The 17,548-nt window shown below is 45.4% G+C and overlaps 1 protein-coding gene across 1 annotated transcript in view; it reads left to right on the top strand.

Annotated features, from left to right (window-relative positions):
• Positions 1-8,466: 8,466 nt before the first annotated feature.
• The window catches only part of ANGPT4 (angiopoietin 4), a 55,356-nt gene continuing 46,274 nt past the window's right edge, over positions 8,467-17,548 (top strand). The window contains exon 1 of the mRNA XM_042461404.1: positions 8,467-9,033. Within this exon, the coding sequence (XP_042317338.1) occupies positions 8,701-9,033 (333 nt within the window). The 5' untranslated portion in view covers positions 8,467-8,700. The remainder of the gene's footprint in view (positions 9,034-17,548) is intronic.

Below are 17,548 nucleotides of genomic sequence, written 5' to 3' on the forward strand. Positions count from 1 at the left end.
ATCATCACTATCATTGTTACAGCAGACCTTTTAGCATTAAATGCACCGAAAATACACAGAAATGCACTTTGAAAAGTCACACTTACCAAATGGAATGGAATTCCTCCTCCTCCTCTTCTGCTTCCTCCTCCTCCTCCTGCTCCTTCCTTCCTCCCCCTCCTCCTTCTCCTTCCTTCCTCCTCCTCCTCCTTCCTCCCCTTCTCCTTCCTTCCTTCCTTCCTCCCTCCTCCTCCTCCTCCTTCTCTTCCTCCCTCCTCCTCCTGCTCCTTCCTTCCTCTGCCTCCTCCTCTTCCCCTGCCTCCTTCCTTGCCTACCCACGGCTGTCAGGCAGCCATGAGAAGGGAGGGAAAAGGCAAGAGGACCCCCTTCCTCGCTCGAGCGGGGCTCCTTGGCCCTGCCCGCCCGCTCCGCCGGCGGACAGAACCTGTCGCTGGCTGAGGGCCACTCGCGCGAGGGGTTGGGCCTTTGACCTCTCGCGCGAGAGGCTTAAGGCCCCGCGCGAGAGGCCCGGTCCTGCCGGCGCGGGGCCTTTGGCAATCAGCAGCAGGACTGGGCTCGGGCCAGTCCCCTGGCCTCGGCGGGCCGCATGTGGCCCGCAGGCCAGGGGTTGCCGACCCCTGAATTAAAGTATAGTTTTAAAAGTATAGTTTTAAAGTATAGTCCTCCAAGTCATCCTCCAGGCTGGGCATGACAAGACCCATTTAACCTGTGTCTTTTTGAAGCTGATTTTTTCTGCCTCCTTTTCATCAAATCGATTTAACGCAAGTGTGAACCACAAGCGGATCAGAATCAATTCAAATTTGCCCTTCGGCTGGCTGGAGCCGAATAATTTTGAATCGATTCATTCATGAATTTGAACCATGTGGATTATTTTGATGCCAGAAAATGCGATCAGGGCAAATGTAGTGGGAACCACACTCCGATGTCAAATCGATCCATTGATTTGGATCTCACACTGATTTATCTGTAAGTGGGAATGAGTCCATACTTTGGATATATCATGAGATAACATGACTCAGGAAAAGACGAATCACAGGAAAAGTGGAAAAGGAGAATATCCATTAAATGTGGATAGAGGCAATCCAGGAAGCGATGGATGCCCTGACTTTGCAAGACCTAAGCAGTGCTGTTGATAACCAAGGTTCTTGAAAGTCTCATTCACAGGGTCACCAAAAGTGAAAGATGACTTGGTGGCAACAAAAGCAACATCATAACTTTTCCAGGCTCTCAACTATGAGCAGTATATTTATTTCCCTGCTCTTTTGCATGTGAATTGTAGCCTTTAGTAAACCACTTCACTGTGACATGACCTACCACCAACTCTGCCCGCTCCAGGACTCCAGGCCTGACATGCAAACCCATGATTAATGATGACCAGAGTTATCTTGCCAGCTTGCTTTTGAGTACATCCAGCCCCTGGGAGGGTGAGGAGGCCTGGTTACAGCTACAGGCAATTGCCAACCATAACACAGTATGCCAGGGAGAGAGCATTGGAACCAGAGGCTTTTCTATCTGAGGGGATTTAAACTGTACCCACCTCCTGCCCCACAGTGTTTTCTCAAGACCAGGATAGGATTACAGTGAGAATAGGCAAATTACAGTGCAGAGACCACACACAGCCCCCCATGGCTTGTTTGAACTCCCCAGGTCTCCCCAAATTCCCCCAAGGGCCTGTACCCTGAAAAAACTGGAAAGCATAGAATCATAAAACCTTAGCATTGGAAAGGACCCCAAGAGCCATCCAGTCAAACTCCCTGCCATGCAGCAATTCACAATCAAAGCACTCCCCTCCCAACAGATGGCCATCCAGCCTCTCTTTGAAAACCTCCAAAGAAGGAGACTCCACCACCCTCCGAGGCTGCGTCTACCACTCTTCAACAGCTCTTACCATCAAGAAGTTCTTCCTAATGTTTAGGAGGGATCTTTCTGGTTCATGTTCTGCTCTTTGCTCCACCATTTAGAGATAGCTATCATGTCACCTCTGTGGACATTATCACATGCGACTTTTAAACCGCCATAAAAGTTGGATAATAACTCCTTTGGCAATGACAATCACATGATTTATTTATTTATTATTTACTTCTTTCATTTGTATGCTGCCTTTCTTCCAGAAGGGACCCAAGGCGGTTCACAGATAAAAACATTTTTTTAAAAAATTACAATAAAAATTAATTCAAAGATATAGCCTCTTAGTCTGGAGAATCAGTACATAGAGAGATCTTGTAGCACCTTTGAGACTAGCTGAAAGAAGCAGACTGAAGTCTACGAAAGCTCATGCTGCCAATTTCTTTTTTCAATAAAATTTAAAACTGTCAAGATGATCAAAAAACAGTATAAAATTACATTAAAAAGTTAAAAGGCATAATTGAAACACGTGATGCTGTCTCTTTCTCATTGCTGCCTTGTCTTCCAGTTGTGGTTAGCCCACACTTTGCTATTGATAGGGAAGCTGCTAATTGTGCCAGTACAGATGCAGTAAATTATCCAGTGGTAGTTCTGGGCCCAGTATAGATGGGTGGAAGCGCCGTCGTGGGGGCAAAACTAGGGCTCGGGAGAGCGCAGCAACTGCACGCTCCTGTATGTGCGGGCGATGCCATTATTGAGCAGCACCGCTTACATGGGGGGGGGCGTGTCCATGATGTATGCGCATCTGAGTACCCAAACATTTGTGCCAGGAAGGGGTGTCAGCCCTTATGACATACTAAGGAAGAAGCCGCTCTAGGCAGCTTCTTCCTGCCTGCTTATCGTTGCCACGCAGTTTGGTCGCAGCAAAGAGGGGCCGCGTTTCACCACCAGTGTGTACCAGGCCAATGTCTCCCCGCTCCCCTTCGCTATGCCAGAACAGTCAAGTTTTTTGCTTTACTGTACTTTCTTTTATTCCCTCCCCCTCCTTTTTATTTTTTGTTAAACCGCATTAGCACAACTCATTGAACACACAGTCTGGGTAGGCATAGGGCAGGGAGGCATGGTTAAGGACAAGGACTGAAGAAAGCATACAGGACCAGCAAATGAAGGGATGTGTGGTAGGGACTGCTCCCACCCCAGTATGTATCTATTTCCCTTCATTAATGTAATTGCAGTGAGAAAGGAGGAGTGGGGTGGGGGAGATCATCTGGGAAAGTCCTCTGCCTTCTCTTCTCCAAGCTAAACACACCTAGGGTTGCCATAAGGCAGGACCTCCAAACTGGGACCAATGTAGGACAATGTAGGGCAACATTTTCAAATGTAGGACACGTTATTAAAAATGGAGGACACATGAAAAAATTGATACTTTTTTTTAAATGTTAATATAAATGCATGTTTCTTAGGCATGCTCAAAATGGAGGACATTTTGGCATTATTCCTAGACAGAAGGCTGAAATGTACTTCTCTTTTGGCCAACCCCCCCCCCATTCTACAAGTACATTTCCCACTCCCAAGCAGGCATAGCATTTGCAAGATCACAGGCAGTCCTTTGTGCCATTGAAAACTACATTTCACTCCAGCCCGCCTTAGGACATCCCCCCTTCCACTTTCCTTGCCCCCTCCAACCCCCCAAACCCTCACCCCCTCTTTTTCCCAGGATTGTCTCAACTTAGAGGATTTATGGGACAAATCCAAAGCTTTTTTCCTTTTCTCAATGGGGGGCAAAGCCTTGAGCACCTGGACCCCTGAGAAGAAGAGGAGGGGGCTTAGAGGGAAGAAGAGAAAAAGATGGGAGGGGGGGAAGAAGGAGGAAAAGGAGGGAGGAAGAGGATGGGGAGGAGGAGAAGAAAAAAACGGAACAATAATAAGAAGAGAAGGAGGGGAAAGAGAGAGATAAGAGGGGAAGAACAAAAAGCACTTGCCTGCACAGCCCTCTCCGCTTGGAATTTTTGGGCATGCCCAATAAGGAAGCAGAGGGCTGGCCCAATAGAGGCAGGGCAGTGAGCAGACCCCCCCTGCTGGGTTCAGTCCTCCTGCTGTGCTCCAGGCATGTTTCTCAGGCAGCACTCTATAGAGGCAGGCAGCAGCCCTGGGAGCTCAGATTGGGCAGCCACCCCGGGGGCGGGACGGTCACCCACCACCGTGAAATGGCAACCCTAAACACACCTAATCCCTAGTTATCCCTCATAAGGCTGGTTCCCAGGCTTTTGCTCATCTTGGTCACCTTTCTCTGCAGATACTTTTAAAAACCCACCCACTCCAGGCCTCCTGATCTTATTGGACGCAAGCCCATAATCTTCACCTTGGCTGACCTGGCTGGGCTCATGTTAAACCAGGACATCTGGGGACCCACAATTGCCCATTTCTGGTCTATTCAGCCGAAAAAACCAGCAGTAGCCGAATACGTTATACAACCATCCTGGACATAAATGGTGTTTGAAACATGAACTGTCTGGACCATATCAACAACTATCAGGTCAGAATGCACAGGGAAGCCACTTGCAATCCACAACACCTGGACAACTTCCAACAGGAAAGAAGAACCTCAAAGTGTTAGCAAAGTTTGGCTACCAGGTCTGAAAACCACTAATTCAAGCACCCAGCAAATGCAATGCAAACCAGCCAGTATCTGGGGTTTTCCCCAGTAACAATGGATCTCTAATTAAACAGACACAAATCCTCTTTGCATATCCTCCCACCCGGAGGCCCTGCCATCAACAACAGACAATACACGATTAACATGAAAATCACTCCTCCCAACCACAGGGTCACATGCCGGCATTCCTAGATGCCACCCACAGATGCTGGCGAAACGTCAGGAATAAACTCTTCTAGAACATGGCACAATAGTCCAAAAACCACAAAAAACTATGGATGCTAACCATGAAAGCTTTCACCGTCAGTATTTGGCAGCAGTCTTCATGCTTCCCATAGCCAAGCTAGAGTGGAAAGGATACCTTGCAGGGTCATCCATCCAACCCCATGCCATGCAGGACATCAATAATCCAAGTCATTCCTGTAATACCGGCCATTCTAGTCTCATGGCAGTCAGAATGGGCCAAAATTGGATCTAGATCTCTCTCTATTTCTCTGGATTATTTTTATTTTTTTATTTTACTTTTCCAATTTGATTTGGAAGGAGCATTCCATACAGTAATGGGTGTCTGGCCAATGAATCCTTTTAAGGAGACTCTGTCGGACTCCATATTCTCTTTTACTTGAGGGAGAGTTCTCCTTGACATGAGGATTGGTTGTAGACAGGACCTGACTCAGTTCCCTGGGATATTAAATATAAATAGACCAGAGAGAGAAGGAAACGCTCTCTTAGACCCCAAAGACTGGTCTGCATTGAACCCAGCAAGGTCACAGCTGGTACTGATCAAGGCAGGATTTGCTAAATTGGGGCAGGGAAGCAAAAACTTCATTTCTGAGATGATTTCTCTGCTTTGCCTTTTAGGATGGGGTCATGGTTTCTTTTGATGATTTAAGAGCCAAAAAAGCAGCTGGTTAGGCTAAAAGGAGCTCAGAGTTGCAGAAACAGAGGTGACAAGAGATATGTAAGGAAAAGGGAGGCATTCGTCAAAACCAGAATCATTGTGAGAAGAGAGAGGCATGGAGCAGAGGAGAGAAAAGTCACTTGCTGTGCAAACAGGAAGAGTCTGGGGACTGTGACCCAATAAAGCAACTTTTCCCAAGCTCTAGTTATTTACATGGGGCTGGTAGGATGATGCAGCTCTCCAGATGTTGTTGGGCTGCAAATCCCAGCAGCATGGGCCAGTGTAGGCAATGCTGAGGAGTGCTGGGAGATGCAGTCCAACAATATCTGAAGGGCTGTTTCCTTCCTTCACCTTATTTATCTTTCGGTAAGATATGGAGACAAAAGGAGTGAGTGAATTGTCTCCGAAGATCAGTTAAGAATAGTAGTAATGGTTGACATCCACAGACAGGATAGATGGATTGTCTCCAAGGGGCAATTAAAATTAGTGGCAATGAATGACATCCAGAGACAGAAAGGATAAATGGATTGTTTCCAAAGGGCAACTGAAAACAGTGACAATAGATGGCATTGAGCCAGAAAGGAGAGATGGAGTGTCAGATTCAGGTTGTCTTTGAAGGGCACTAAAAACAGTGTCAATAGATCGCATCCAGAGACAAAAAGAATAGACCAGGGATAGGCAACCTTTTTGAGCCGGGGGCCGGGTTGCTGTCCCTCAGACAACTGGGGGGCCGAAGCCAAAAAATAAATAATTAAATAATTTTTTTAAAAATTAAATATATAAACAAACCAGGACAAATGTAGGACAAAATTTTCAAATGGAAGACACTTTTTTAAAAAAAAATGGAGGACACGCGAAAAAAATTGCTGATCTTTTTAAAAATGTTTATATAAATGCATGTTTCTGAGGCTTCTATAGACAATTGCCCCCCAAAGGCCCTGGTGGCAATCAGCGGCAGGACCAGGCTGGGGCCGCTCCCAAGGCCTTGCCGGGCCGCATCCGGCCCGCGGGCCGCAGGTTGCCTACCCCTGGAATAGACGGAGACAGAAAGGGTATATGGATTGTCTCCAAAGGGCAACTGAAAACAGTGGCAATGGATGACATCAAGACAGAAAGAGGAGATATATTGTTGGATTCAAATTGTTTCTGAAAGGCAACTAAAAACAGTGGCAATAGATGGTATCCTGAGACAAAAAGAATAGATAGATTGTCTCTGAAGGGCAACTAAAAACAGTAGCAATGGATGGCATCCAGACAGAAATGGGAGATGGATTGTTGGATTCAGATTCTCTCTGAAGGGCAACTTAAAACAGTGGTAATGGATGACATCCAGGGACAGAAAGCATAGATGGATTGTCTCTGAAAGACAATTAAGAGTAGTGGCAATAAAATTGAAAGGAACAACCCAAAGTATGGAGGCCTAGCCTCACAAGAGATTCAACTCTGTGAACTTCTACAGCCCACAGCAGATCCATCACTCCGTCAATATTGGTGTCATCATCCACCACTTGTAGACAGGTACAACATGTGAAGTTGAAGGCTTTCATTGACGGCATCCATAGTTTTTTGTGGGTTTTTCAGGCTATGGCTACATAGACCGAAAAACCCACAAAAAACTATAGATACAACATGTATTGGAGCACAGGGACTATCTGTATGGGGCAAGGAATTGTGAACAACAATAATGCTGGGAAAGGTGGAGGGCAGTTGGAAGAGAGGAAGGCCACATGCCAGATGGATGGGCTCCTGTAGCCGCCTCTTTTATCTCTGGGTTGGGGGCAGGGCAGTCTTACCAGCAGCCCTGTGTCCCCAATCCAGAGTTTTTACAGACCACAGAGAAGTGGCAAAATGCTGCTTCTCTGTGGTGTGGATAAGGGGTGTCCTTGGGGCTTTATGCCCCTTTCTCCCTGGCATTGTTCCCGCAGCTGTTTGGTTGCTGCAGGACTGAGGCAGCTCCCAAAAGGAGCTCCGTTTCAGAGCTCCTTCCTATGTTGTGCCCAGGCCGCCATAAGCGGCCTGGGGTGGTGCAGAGACATCATGCATTCGCTGTGCTGTTTGTACGCGGTGTGTGCATGACATAATCATAGTGGCCCCCGTGTAGATGAGGGGCCACAGCCACATACTAGGGTTATGGGGCATGCAGATGCTCCGCCCCCAGGCAGCCCTAGTATGTGGCCAGGCCAGCGCAAACCGCCAGTCTGGATCAAGGCTATGAAGGAGATCACAATGGGTTTTGTGGGGCAGCAAGAATTAGGCAGAGAAGTGGAAGGCAGAGGATCTTGGGGATGTCTCATCCATAGGGTCACCATGAGTCAAGATCAACTCAAGGGCAGTTAACAACAACAAAGTCCCCCCACCCACCCATTAACGTTTTCCAAGCTTTGATGATATACCTAGACTCAACCTCAGTGATCCAAAGAAAGAAAAGGAGTAGGCTTCTCCCTTCAGGGTGAAGTAGAATACTATAACTCAGCATGTTGGCTGAGGGAGATTCTGGGAGTTGTAGTGACTTTTCATAACTGGTCCCTCTGTAAATCCAAAGGAATCACAACAAAAGGGTCTTGGGCCCACAAGCTGTAGGCCGTTCATTTCCCATTCCCACCTTAGTCACTGCAAACATTGCATATGTATTAGCCAGCCCCCCTGGCTTCTTGCTGGGGTCTCCAGATCCCTTTGGATCCCATCACCACTTCCCAATTTCATCCCTAAAAGCACATCTTGCACCTTCAGAGACTGCTGGGGAGCAGGATTTGCCCTCTTAAGACAACAGGCCATGGGAAGTGTGGCAGGCAAAGATTCAGGGAAGGACTTTTTTAAAAATGACCCTTGAATCATCAGCCTACCCTTGGAGTAGAGGCATTTGTAGCAGACTACTACAAAAATGTGTGTATGAGCCTGGCAAGAACAGTCTTGGCTTTAGAGCGGTGTGTGTGTGTGTGTGTGTCAAACATCCCATATGAAATTTGAGCTCTTCCACTGGGGGTGGAGAGGAGAAGCATCAAACTCATCTGGATTCCCCCCTCCTTCTCTCTCTTTCTCTCTCTCTCTCTCTCTTGGTAAGGCTGGCCAATATCTTTGCTGGAGCTAGCAGAATGATAAAAGAACAAGCAGAAAAACTGAAAGGGGAGCTGGAAAGACAGAACAACCGAGGACAGTGAAAGGAAGTTCTAAAGTGACAGAATTTCTGCACATTACGAGGAACAGAGGCAAAACCTTGCACAAGATTTGGTGTTTGTCTCCCTAACCTCTTCCTGAGGGTTTTGTGTGTGGTGGATCTCACTACGCCACCCCTCCAACCATGTGGAGGGTGGTGAGCATCAACATTTGGGCCTTTGGCTCCCTGCTGGCATTGTTCTGGGCAGAGGGCAGCCAGAGGAGGGCGCTGGAGAGTGGCATCCGACGCCGGTCCCACCGTGTGCAGCAGGGGCGCTGTAGTTACACCTTCGTCCTGCCCGAAGCTGACCCTCTGCCTTGCCACCAGCAGCACCCAGGGGACACCTTCAATGTCAACACCTTGCAGCGAGATTCGCCTGCTGACCCTTTGTTGAGAACCGATGATGAAGACCAATCCAGCCAGCGAGTCCAGCAACTTGAGAGAGTCTTGGAGAATAACACCCAGTGGCTGCTGAAGGTACGTGAGGGCAAGGGTGCATTATCCATGGTGCCAGTGGAGCAAATGCTCCCCAGCTCGCAGTGGTTAGGTGGCCCCATGCACCTTCTGGTGACATGCATGCAGATGCATACACACACACACACACACACACACACACTTGTGATATGATGCTGCCAAAATGGAACAACATATGTGAATTTGGGGGCAGTCTATAGAACTCATTCCTCTTGCCCTTCCCAGGCTCATAGAATCAGAGAGTTGGAAGGGACCCCAAGGGCCATCCAGTCTAACCCCCTGCCCTCCAGGAATACACAGTCAAAGCAACTTTGACATATCCAACCTCTGTTGAAAAACCTCCAAAGAAGGAGACTCCACCACACTTTGAGGCAGCAGCATAGCCCACTGTCAAACTGTCCCGCTCATACCATCAAGACCTTCCTCTTGATGTTTAGGTGGAATCTCTTTTCCTGCAGTTTGCATCCATTGCTTCATGTCCTAGTCTCTGGAGCAGCAGAAAACAAGCTTGCTTCATCCTTAATATGACATCCCTTCAAATATTCAAACATGGCTATCATGTCACTTCTTAACCTTGTTGGTAGAATAATCGATTTGGTAGCATTTGATGTTGTTAGTTGCCTTCCAATAGAACTTGACTCATGGTGACCCTGTGAAGGAGACATTTCCTATTTTCAGCCTCTCGGTTCAGATTCTGCAGGTTCAGGCCCATGACCTACCTGACTGAGTCTATCCATCTGGTGAGTGGCCTCCCTTTTTTTGACAACCTTTCCTAGCATTATTATCTTTTCTAATGAGTCATGCTTTCTCATGATGTGACCACAGCCTTAGTTTGATTGGCTTGGCTTCCAGGGAGAGTTCAGGCTTGATCTCTTCCACAATCCATTTGTTTCTCTTTCTAGACATCCATAGTAACCTCAACACTCTTCCCCATCACCACATCTCATATGAGAATTTTCTTCTTATCTGCTTTCTTCACTGCCCAGCTCTCACTTCTGTACACAGTTCCATTCCATAGCAGTGGAAAGCATAAAAAGACAGATGGTGTGTTGGTGTTGGTTCACATCAGATTTCAGCTTCTGACATCTTGGCCAAAATGCAGGCAAGGGGGTTGCCCAGAGGTCTGAAAGGGGCTCTGGCACCAGGGCCAAGCCTGATCCACCACTGCATAATGCTAGCCTTCCAGTGGATCTGCTCACAACATGCCCAAGTTGGGGAACTGTCCCAACCATGCCTTGAGCTTGAGTGCTGATCCAAGTGACAGTTTAAGTTGAGTTTTCTCCTGGAAAAACCTATGAAATAGTGAAGCACTATTTCTGAGACTGTGAAGATTATGCAACATAGTCAGTTTGGGGCTCAGTCTGACGGCTTCAGTTCATGGGCCAACTGGAGTCCCATCATTTTGCTTTTTTACTGCAAACTAAGCAACAATGGCAGCATTTCTAGACATTGGGGGTGACTGCCTTTGAGACTTTTTAGTCCAACAGTTCAATGCAGTTAAACCTGATCGACAGTGGTGCAAAACTACCCCTATAACTGGAGACCTTGCAAAGGGCTCACTGTCTTTTGGAACTGGGATGAGGATTTTCCCTGGGTAGCACATAGTCAGTTCTGCCCAGATATTGGCAGATGTGGGCTAAGTACAGCCTGTTGTCCCTATGTGACCCCAAGTTGAGATCTCAAACCCCCAAATCTTGTACAGTATGTATCTGCAGGGCAGTGGAGTCTGCTGCCCATTATGGTTACTGGAGCAGATAGTGAGATCCCTAGAGGTGAACTACCTCCAGTTTACTGGCAGCCCCCTGCCTTGCAAAATCTTATAACCCTCTTCTGGTTGGAGGGCTTCTGAGAGTTACATGAGCAGCACCAAACAGTGGGACCACCTCGGTTGCATGGTTAGGTATATCCAGGAATGGTATACCCAGCTATATCGACCGTTTTAATGGAGTATCTGTGAATATCTGCGAGTATGCGCATTATCAAAATGTGTGGCCTTCTGCAGAGTGATCTGATGTCCTAACCTCAAAGGAGGACAAGGCACTGCAAAATGCAGAACTTTCAGAAAAAATGGAGGACATTACCAAATAAAAGCTTAAAACACTCATAGAAATGTAAATGCATGCTTCTTAATCATGCTCAAAAATTAGGGCAGTTTGAAATTCCTCCTGGACAGAAGGTTGAAATGTAGGATATCTTGGAAAAAGAGGATGTCTGGTCACCCTGGGCCATCCGCCATCCATTCACTTTACATGGATCTGAATGGCTACACCTTTTCAGCAGGGGTGGGAAAATATATGCACAATTGTGCATGAAAGTGAAGACAGTTAATCAATCCAAAAGTACAAAAATCCACAGCAATTCACATTATACACTTACATATAGACTACCCTGCTGACAGCAGTTTTGGACCATCAATGATTTGGATTCTCAGGTTTGGAGTCTATTTCTGATTCTGAGGTCTTGACAGATAATGTGACATTTGCAATTGCTGTTGTGATCTCATCTCTGGCAATTCCATTCACACATTTGGTCAGTCCATTTGGAATTGATTCTAGAGCACCCCTCACCAATGGAAGTACAGTTGGTGTCTTTTCCCAGAGGGGCTGAATCTCCATTTGTTTGTTATGCTACTATTGTGTGCCTTCAAGTTGTTTCTGACTTATTGTGACCCTAAGGCAACCCTTCATAAATAGTCTTGATTATTGTACAAATACATTTTTGGAATATTTATACTTTCATAATACTTTCCTTGTTCTTGTGTTCTTACCTATCACTGTTTTTTTGGGGGGGGTGGTGGTGGCAAGGTTTGTTCAGAGGGAATTTGCCTTTGCCTTCCTCTGAGGCTGAGAGAGTGCAACTTGCCCATGGTCACCCAGAGGTTTCCATGTCTGAGTGGCGATTCAAACCCTGGCCTCCAAAGTCCTAGTCCAACACTCAAACCACTACACTATACTGGCTCTTCCAGAGGATACTATCTCTCTCCAAATCCAGAAATTCGTATGTCTCAGTATTTCATAAACTTCCCCCTCTCTTTGTCTTCAATTCTGCTGGCCCTGGGGGAAAAAGAGAGAAAGAAGATGATTTACAAGGTGCCTTAGAAAGTATGAAAATAGGATTAGTGAAAGATTAGGTACTAGTGAGACCTGCCAATTGAGACTCAGTGCCTCTGGGAAAAGAAAATAACTGTGGTTCTAGCAGTGGTAGTGGTGATGGTGATGATGCTTTAATATGCCAGCCCTAGGTATCAAAGTGGCTTACTAAATTAAAGTAGATAACACATTAAAATGTTTCTAAAATAAAAGCATTTCTGAGACATATGGGGAGAAAGTTGGATCCAGACCCTGGAGAAATTCTTCTCTCTCTCTTTTGAACTACAGCTCCTGGAATCCTGGAGCAACCACAATGGCAATCACATGCACCTGGCTGAAATCAGTGTGATGCTGCATTGTTGTGCACACCAGCCAGCCAAGCCGACACTGCATTGGCCCCACTGGCCTGTACTCTTTGGTGCCATTGCCATTGCCACTGCAGCCTCACACCATCACTTCTGCTGAGATCAGAATGGGCTGCCTCACCATGTGGTCAAGAAGAGCGATCTCCTCCTTGTTGATGACACAGGCACCCCGTTCTGACCTTAGCAAAAACGACAGTGTGTCAGGCAGGCTTTACACAGAACTCCTGCCTGCAAAGAAGTGATTGCAGGAGCTCTGAAAACAGGCCATTACCTTTCCCTCTGCTGCTAAGTATAAGGAAGGGGGATTGCACTGTTCTTGGTATGTGGGCAATGGATCAGGCTGAATCAGACCTGATCCAGCTGTCCTTGCAACAAAAGAACCAAAGGTCACTCCGGGGTTTCTGGGAAACACCAGCTTTTTCCTTGACATTACTTAGTTTGGAACAAAGTTGAGTTAAGGGCCAAAAACTTCAGTATCTCCCTGGGGAGTAGCCATGCATCGTAAGGACTTCCAGCACTGACTTTTCGGTGAGTATGTTGCCCCCCCCCCCCAGTGTAGAAAAGCCCTAAGCTGATTGAGTGCAAATAACATTGAACACATTTTGACAGCAGCTGAAATAAGCTGAGAACAAAAGAGGAAAGTGGGAGGAGATAAGAGAAACTGGGACATTTTAAAAGCAGCTGAAAAAGTGGGATGGCAGAGGATTAACCAGGAGTGTCCCTGCCACATCAGCAGCAGGTTATTCAGATGGTGAAAATAATTCCTGTAGAATCCCAGTTGAATCTTTGTTGTTCACTTGAATTTTGAATGCATAGAATTAAGTTTGGGGAGGAGGCCGCTAAAAATCCCTTAACCCAGTTTTTTTTCTCAAGTTTTCCTAAAAGATTTGCATTGTCGGCTGTGTGAATAACCAATGTGAATAGACCTGAGATAAACTGGGATAAAACTCTGCACGCCTTAAGCATATTTTGAATACAGTGTGCCCGCGCCATATGCGGGTGCACCATATGCAGATTCAAGCATATGCTGAAGTAGCACAGACATTGAAACAAATGGTGCACCTGCACGTGGTGCATATGCTGCACCGCACCACGAGCATGCACTCCATTGTTTGCAATGGGTCATGAGCATACTGTATGTGGGATTTCCCTTACATGGGGGTCCAGAATGGATCCCCTGCATAAGGGAAGGGCCCACTGTACATTTGCATGTTCGACTTCATCTTTATCTGCAGTGCTAACACATGTGAGCAACAGAACTTTCAAAGATGCACAGAGATGCGGTTTCGATTAAAAACAAATAGTGTACACAACAAAAACAGAATGCAAGAGTGAGATTATTCACAGATTTGTGCTAAAAAATATCTAGACTAACCTCTAGGACAGTTAGAAAGAGTGGGTTTTGAAACAAAGTTGGATAGCTACTTCTCAGAGATACTTTAGCTGTGGATTCCTGCATTGACAGAGGGTTGGAATAGATGGCCCTTGGGATCCCTTCCAATTTATGATTCTCTTACTATGCTGAATAATCATTATCAGGCAGTCTGAAAGGAAGAGTCTGTGAATATTGCACACAGTGTGTGTCTGTTCCTCCAGTGAGTACCACCAGCCTCTCTTTTCCCAAATGTCCCTACTTTCAGCTCCGTATTTGGAACTGGAGCGGGACACAGGGGTCAGAGGATGTGGTTTCCCAAGGATGTTCTGAAATGTTGGCTTCCTTTTTTAAACCCCATCTTCCTTCCGGGGCTCATGTAAATTTAGGTTCCCAGAGGAGTTTTGCAGCCCTGTCCCCAGAAACGGATGCGTGCTTGTTTTCATTCATGGAAGGGTAGCTGTGACAACTTTGGTTCGCCAACAGAAGGCAATGTCAAAGAGTGGAAATCTAAAATGCACAAGTTATCCAATGTTGCATTACATAAACAACCAAAGGTGCCTATATCCTATTGTTTAGTCCTACTTAGAGTAGACATCATCTGTAGGTCAACTGGTAAGTCAAGACTTAGCTAAATGCTGTTGTTTAAGAAAGTCTGCTCTAGTTGGAGGACAGCCAACATGGCATAGTTGTTTGCGTGTTGGACTATGACACTAGAGACCAGGGTTCAAATGCCAGCATGGCCCTGAAACCCAATTCTAGTTGGTGCTACCAATAGGATTCAGAGCATGAGGAGAGAAAAATCAGAAAGAAGTCAGGGACAATTTGTACACATTTAATTGAGGTGATCATGAAATCTAGAGCAAGAGTCCAGATACATAGAGGTAAAATGAGGACATTACCCCTAGAAGAATTCTAAAAAGAGAACTTTCTTCTTTCTGCATATTTCTGCAGTAACATAAACTTCATTGGAAGGTTAAGGCTGCATCTGCACTGCAGAAATAATCCAGTTTGTCATCACTTTGACTCAATGCTGTGGAATCCTGGGATTTGTAGTTTTGTGAGATATTTAGCCTTCTCTGTCAGAGAGCTCTGGTGCCACAACAAACTACAACTCTCAGAATCCCACAGCATTGAGCCATGTTAAAGCGATGTTAACCTGCATTAATTCTGCAGTGCAGATGCAGCCTAAAAGGAATCAAGATATCTTCTGTCCTAAAAATAATTTCCTTTTATTATAAGGAAGGAAGGAAGGAAGGAAGGAAGGAAGGAAGGAAGGAAGGCAATCATTCAGGAATAGTTATTTTGTACTTAATTTAATGAAGGATATGTGCATTCTAGACATTGTTTCTCTTGTTATGAATAAGAAACATGGAGAAATACTTGTTTGCATGTGTTAAAAAATGAGACAATGCTGATAATTCAGGGTTAATTTGTACTTATTTTATCAAGGGGACCATGAATCTAGAGCCGGCATGTTATTTCTGTTGCCATAATAAAAAATGTAAAGAGATAGTTGTGTAAGAAAAAAAGAAAAAAGAAGAACTGATAATTTGAGGATATTTGTACTTGGTCTATTTCCGTTCTTGTTTGCTGCCTTGAGATCCACTTTTTGAGGAGAACGACTGGTAGACATCAAAAGGAAGGAAGGAAGGAAGGAAGGAAGGAAGGAAGGAAGGAAGGAAGGAAAATGTATTAAAATATGAACAAGGGAACAGATTGCTATTATTATTGTTTTATTTTATTCATTGATATCTCCATATGGAGACTCAAGATAGCTGACAGAATAATACAATGTTCTGTTTGTTGCTTTCCAGATGCCTTTCGACTTATGGCAACCCAATGAATTTCATAGGGTTTTCTTAGGCAAAGAATCCACAGGGCTGGTTTTAATAATAATAATAATATAATAAATTTTATTTATATACCGCTTTTCCAAAAGATCAAAGCAGTTTACATAGAATTAAAACCAATTACAAACATATCATAAAATAGATAAAAACCAATAATAATAATAATAATAATAATAATAATATGTTTTATTTATATACCGTTATTCCAAAGATCATAGCGGTGAACAGTAAGTAAGCTAATTAGCAAGTAAGCTAATAACACAATGTACAATATACAGATATAAAAACAGTCATTCAATAGGGTGAGGCAGAGAGTCGATGGGATCAAGTACATAACTTCATTTTCCAGGGGGGAAGGCTTTACAGAAGAGGAAGGTTTTAAGACTCTTTTTAAATACTTCCAGGGGGGTGATGAGACGGAGCTCCTCGGGAAGACTATTCCAGATTTGTGGGTCCGCTACTGAGAAGGCCATCTGGGAAGTAATAACATATTTAGAAGGTGGAATTTCCATCAAGTTCTTCCCGGACGTCCTGAGTGTGCGGGGCGGATTATATGGGGAGATGCGGTTCCTCAAGTAACTCAGGCCCAAGCCATATAGGGCTTTATAGGTAATAACCAACATCTTGTATTGCGCTCGGAAGCGAATAGGCAGCCAGTGCAGGTCTTTCAGAATAGGTGTTATATGGTCAAACCTGGACGCACCGGTGACCAATCTGGCCACCATATTTTGTACTAACTGAAGCTTCTGGGCTTGGTACAAGGGTAGCCCCATGTAGAGCGCATTACAGAAATCCAAGCGAGAGGTTACCAGAGCATGTACCACAGTTTCAAGGTCCCTTTGGCCCAGGTAGGGTCACAACTGGCGTATCAACCAAAGCTGATAGCAAGCACTTCTGACCGTCGCATCTACTTGAGATGTCAACTGCAGAGACGAGTTCAGAAGTACTCCTGAACTGCGAACTTCGTCCTTCAGGGGAAGTGTGACCCCATTCAGGACAGGTGGATAAATTTCCTTTCTAAGGCCTGGGGAACCTATCACCAGTAGTTCCGTTTTCTCTGGATTCAGGCTGAGTCTGTTTTCCCTCATCCAGCCCATTACCGACTCCAGGCAGGCATTCGGAAGAGAGACGCCATCCTTAGTCACTGAATCAGTCAGAAGCACAGAGAAGCATATTTGGGTGTCATCAGCATACTGATAACACCGTGCCCCGTGTCTCCGGATGATCTCTCCCAGCGGTTTCATGTAAATGTTAAACAAAGTGGGGGACAAGATCGCTCCCTGAGGGACACCAGATGTAAGTTCCCTCTTAGAGGAACAAGTGTCCCCCAAACTGCACCATATGGAACCTGCCCGAGAGGTAGGATCGGAACCACTGGAGCGCAGTGCCCCCGATGCCCAACTCCTTCAGGCGTTCCAGAAGGATACCATGGTCAATCGTATCGAAAGCCACTGAGATGTCCAAAAGCACCAATAAGGTCACACTTCCCCTGTCGATGCCCAGACGGAGATCATCAACTAAAGCGACCATGGCAGACTCAACTCCATAACCCGCTCTGAAGCCAGTTTGAAATGGGTCCAGATAATCGGTTTCATCCATTTGCTGGTTCCTTTCTCTGAAATTGAGCCTATAGCATCTGGGATTCCATCTGAGTACTAACCAGGGCTGAACCTGCTTAGCTTCCATGATCAGACAGAATCTGGGGCCTTTAAGGTACTTAGGCTGCTATAAAACTAGAAAAGATTAGAAACAGACCAAAGCATCAATAAAATATCTATTATTATTATTATTATTATTATTATTATTATTATTATTATTATTATTATTATTATTATTATT

Source organism: Sceloporus undulatus, chromosome 4 (assembly GCF_019175285.1).
Source record: "Sceloporus undulatus isolate JIND9_A2432 ecotype Alabama chromosome 4, SceUnd_v1.1, whole genome shotgun sequence".
NCBI lineage: Eukaryota > Metazoa > Chordata > Lepidosauria > Squamata > Phrynosomatidae > Sceloporus > Sceloporus undulatus.